We start from the raw sequence: 4,380 nt of genomic DNA on the forward strand, positions 1-4,380 counted from the left end.
CCAGTACTGGGGTCACCTCTGGAGTCAGATATTACATGTAACTTTCTAGGAAACGCTGCTGTCATGTGTTCTCACTAGGAGTCCACAATTCAGGCTTCAGCCATGAAGAATGAGAAGATCAGTGTTCGGGCTTGCCATCAAGCACCATCTTGTCCTCCGTCTCCAGTTAAGCCAAAATTCAGTGAAATATGCATCCAGATACCTCATTCCCTCAAACAGATGTAAACTCATTGTGTGGGTACCAGTTTTGCCACATAGGATTATTTAATTTAACATGAATTGCAATAGACTCTCATTAAATAATATTGGCATCTATAAAGATTATATACTCAGTAAAGTATGACAAAGTAAAGGTTTAGTTTTAAATAAACAAAAATTTAATGCACAATGTCAAGCAACACACAAGTGAACAGTACTTTTAAACTTATGCTAATCTTTGTAATTTGCAAAACCACATTAAAATGCGCCACAGACACCAGCAATATGGCAAGGTGAAACAACAACACTACAAAAAAGAAACATTAAACAGTAAATATCATTCTAAGGATTCTATTGCTGTATATTTTTAGAGCCTAATATTCATATTAAAAGAATATTTTAAAAATCTCACCTTTGCAGGTTCTTTCCATTTAAATCTTATTTCTTTACAAAAAGGTTCATAACTGATGATGCGGGTTTAAATATTTTACATGTGAGCATTAGTTTTAGAGATTGTTGAAACCAAGGATAAAACAACGCATAAATAAATGGATTCATGCAAGAATTAATTTGACTTATCCAAGAAAAAGCATCTACTATAATATAGTTAAGAACTGAGCTTGATGTTACTGCTATAGGGAACACATAGACTGGGATCCAGCAAATCAAAAATACTATCACCACTATTCCTAGAGTCATCGCAGCCTTCCTTTGTGATGAATTTGGTATGTTTCTCGTTTTGCTGTCTGTGGAGTGTTCATTCATAGATTTTATAGCCCTTGCATGACTTCTTGCAATGATAAATACTTTTCCATATAAACATATAATTGTTGTAGAAGGTAATATAAATGTAAGTATTAAATTAAAAAGATACCAAATATTTGTATGATAAAATCTACAAAATCCAGCACAAATATTGGTTACAATTACACCTCCAGTAAAAAGTACTCTAGTTAATGTATAAAAAAAACACAACAGCCAACACAAAGCAATTGCCACCCACATTTTAGTTCCTGACATTTTAGTATTATAATAGAAAGGGTGACATATAGCTAAATAACGATCAACTGATATTAAAACCAAATGAATTATAGAAAGTAAATTTAAAAAATATACATATATGATATAAAATATGCAGACATTTTCACTGAAGTACCAGCAGGTCTCTATTTTAAGATGAAATTCTAAAGGCATTACAAACATTCCAATTAAGAAATCTGCCATAGCGAGCGACACAATAAGAAAGTTAGTTGTTGTATGAAGCTGTTTGAAATGAGAGACTGAAATGACCACGAACAGATTTCCTATCATTGTAAGCCCAATGATAACTCCTGCAAAAATGTAGAGGGCCACATAATCTTCTGTTTTGCGCAGTAATTTAAGGCAGGATCTATTTTTTTCTGGATAGCAGTAGCCAAGGTCAAAGAGAGGTTGTCTTGATTCCATTCTGAGATTCTTTTACTGAAAAATTCACTTTATTTAAAACGAGTCACATCAACCCACACATTTTTATTACTATAATAGCAGAGAAGGTGATATTTATGCCAGTTTGACATCAGCAATGTTCCATCCCACTCTGTAGGCTAATTCACATAAGACCTAATTATTTGGTGCTACGTATTCCCAGTGCAACACTACCAAGATCGCATAAAGTATTATTGTACACATTTCCATTATTGTATTTCTACTTCTCAAATATGACAATGAGCACAGATACAGAAATAATTTTTTTAAATTATGGCAATTAATTTTGTCTTCACTTACGTAAACACATCACAACTGTGGCATCAACCTTTTATTTTGTGCAGTGCCTCTTGCACTTATTTCTTTCAAACACCTATCACTACTAACAGCAAGCTGCTTTTTTCCACCAGGTAGGATATGATCATTTATAATCAGCCATATTCTCTGCTAACTTTCATTGTCAGGAGTTACCAGAAAGCGATTGGGGTATTAGAAAGTGATTTTAAATCTACAATGTGCTGTGATTCTCCACAATCAAGTGCATCCTTGGGGTATTTATTTGGGTACCTTTTCCAGCATCTGAATAATTTTACATCCTTTTTTTCCTCTCCATGGAATTTAGGAGACACCCCTCCTCATCCTAAACCTTTTTTATAAATAGTGTCACAATCAAAAGGGTTGAAACATTCAAATGTCTTGGCACTTCTATTAATCAAACTGACAGCTTGGTAGAAATATTTTGTAACTTCAATAAGAAAAAAATTGCCATAATTAATTTAAAAAATTTAGCCTCCCTCTCAATTACTGTCTTTTTCCAGTTTTATAAAGCCATCGTTGATAGTATCCTCACTTTCTGCATACTGCTCTTATTTGGCAATGCATGTTTGTTCAAAACATAAACTGCAGCATGCTATTCAGACAGAACTAAGGATTGTAGACTTGAAACTGGATTTTGTTTAGGAGATACATAATCTTGGGTGAGGAAGCATACAGACAATGTAAATAAAGACCTCTCTCAACTGGTAACCATTTTTTTCACTCTTCACCATCACTAAAACATTACCATTCTATTAAAGCTAGAGATACAAGGGGTTGGCACCCTGCCCGGGATTGGTTCCTGCCTTGTGCCCTGTGTTGGCTGGGATTTGCTCCAGCATACCCCCGTGACCCTGTGTTCGGATTCAGCGGGTTGGAAAATGGATGGATGGATGGATACAAGGTACATCTTTTCTACTGTATTCATTTAGATTAATTTAAATGTTTCAATTCTTTGAACGTAAGATTACAATATTACATGATCTTTTGAAACCAGATCATGTGGGTTCAGTTTATCTGCAGAGCCTATCAGTCAGATAGCCTAGCAGTCCTGGTGGAAAGTAGGAAACAGTTCCTCAAAAGGACCCTTCATGTACACACTCATGCAAGAGGATATTTGGAAATGAAAATTAGTCTAACATTTAGTGAAAGGTAAACTGGAGTACCTGGAGGAAAACCTAAGTAGATACAGTAAAAATGTGCAAACTTCACATAGACTTCCAGGTTTGAGATTCAAATACAGGATGATGGATTCCCAAGGCTGAAACATTACTTATTGTGCCATCATGTCACTCTCAACCTGTGTAAGGTTTACTTTACAGACTTGTTCAGGACAGAAATGAAATTCTATATATTATAATGTTGCTTTCTGTATTTATTTTGGTTTTGTGAATATAATATTGCTTGATGCTCTTGTATATAATGTTGTTATGATGTGATATATTTTACTGTGTTTTGTTGTTTTTGTATCTGTGGCTGTAACACCAATGCAAATTCCTAGCAACTATACTGATTGGCAATAAATTTAAATCCAATTCAAGTACTTTCAATTAATTTCAAATCAGGTTTCTAAAATATTCCCCTAAGCTATAATTTCCTGTGGTCTTATGTTAGGGTCTTCTGTTTTCAACTGTTAACAGTCCCCTAGCTTTGTAAAGAAAGGCTACTATCCTCTCTGTTTGTATGAAATACAATTGCTGCCTCATGGCAGTCTCCAGCTATTAACGCTGCGTCCTTAGACATTTTTCATACATTATTGAGGTAGGTCCCTAGTCACTGAATTTTCAGTATATTTACCAGATTGCTTAGTAATGAACATAAATGACCTGAATCCCATGAGTAGTCACACATTTCTTTGCTAGAGAGGCTGTGTTTGTTGTTTTGATGTATTACGAAATTCTTAGATGATTTTGCAAGTTGTCTCTTAATATTAAAAGAGACCATATCACCATGACATTGTTGTCTACAAAAATTATAATATCTGCCATGGCAAAATCCAAACAACACTTGTACGATTACAGTATTTTTGAAAGGCGACATAAAGCAGGTGGTACTGATGATGGCAGAGAGTTTTTAGGTATTTAATCAAAAGAATATATATGTTATGGCCAGGTGTGGGAATGAAAGGAGCGTGACTGCGGAGAATAGCTGGGACAGCAGCTGGGTCGTCCCGTTTATTACTTGGTTGGAACTTAAATAGTTGCTGGTTAGTGTTTAGAAAAGTAGTAGCCCCACTGGCAATGAACAAAACAAAAGACTTATGGCAATAAATAGCCGTAAACTTAGATCCTTCTGGAGATTTGTCTGATTGTCTGCTCAGTTTCAAAAGATACCTCTTTCCAGGCAACCAGGCTTCTTATATCTTGTGGACCAGAAGGGGCAGGATTAAGTACCCTGACAGTG

The 4,380-nt window shown here is 35.0% G+C and overlaps 1 protein-coding gene across 1 annotated transcript; it reads right to left on the reverse strand.

The window, feature by feature from the left end:
• Window positions 1-360: 360 nt before the first annotated feature.
• LOC127526952 (trace amine-associated receptor 13c-like) lies at window positions 361-1,692 on the reverse strand. Its single transcript, XM_051924194.1, has one exon. The coding sequence runs from the start codon at window positions 1,642-1,644 to the stop codon at window positions 637-639; it is 1,008 nt and encodes a 335-aa protein (XP_051780154.1). The 5' UTR covers window positions 1,645-1,692; the 3' UTR covers window positions 361-636.
• Window positions 1,693-4,380: the final 2,688 nt, after the last annotated feature.

Source organism: Erpetoichthys calabaricus, chromosome 3 (genome assembly GCF_900747795.2).
Source record: "Erpetoichthys calabaricus chromosome 3, fErpCal1.3, whole genome shotgun sequence".
NCBI classification, from domain to species: domain Eukaryota; kingdom Metazoa; phylum Chordata; class Cladistia; order Polypteriformes; family Polypteridae; genus Erpetoichthys; species Erpetoichthys calabaricus.

What these genes read in the sequence shown, in the direction of transcription:
- LOC127526952 (XM_051924194.1), bottom strand. Translation starts at nt 1,644, where the DNA reads ATGGAATCAAGACAACCTCTCTTTGACCTTGGCTACTGCTATCCAGAA.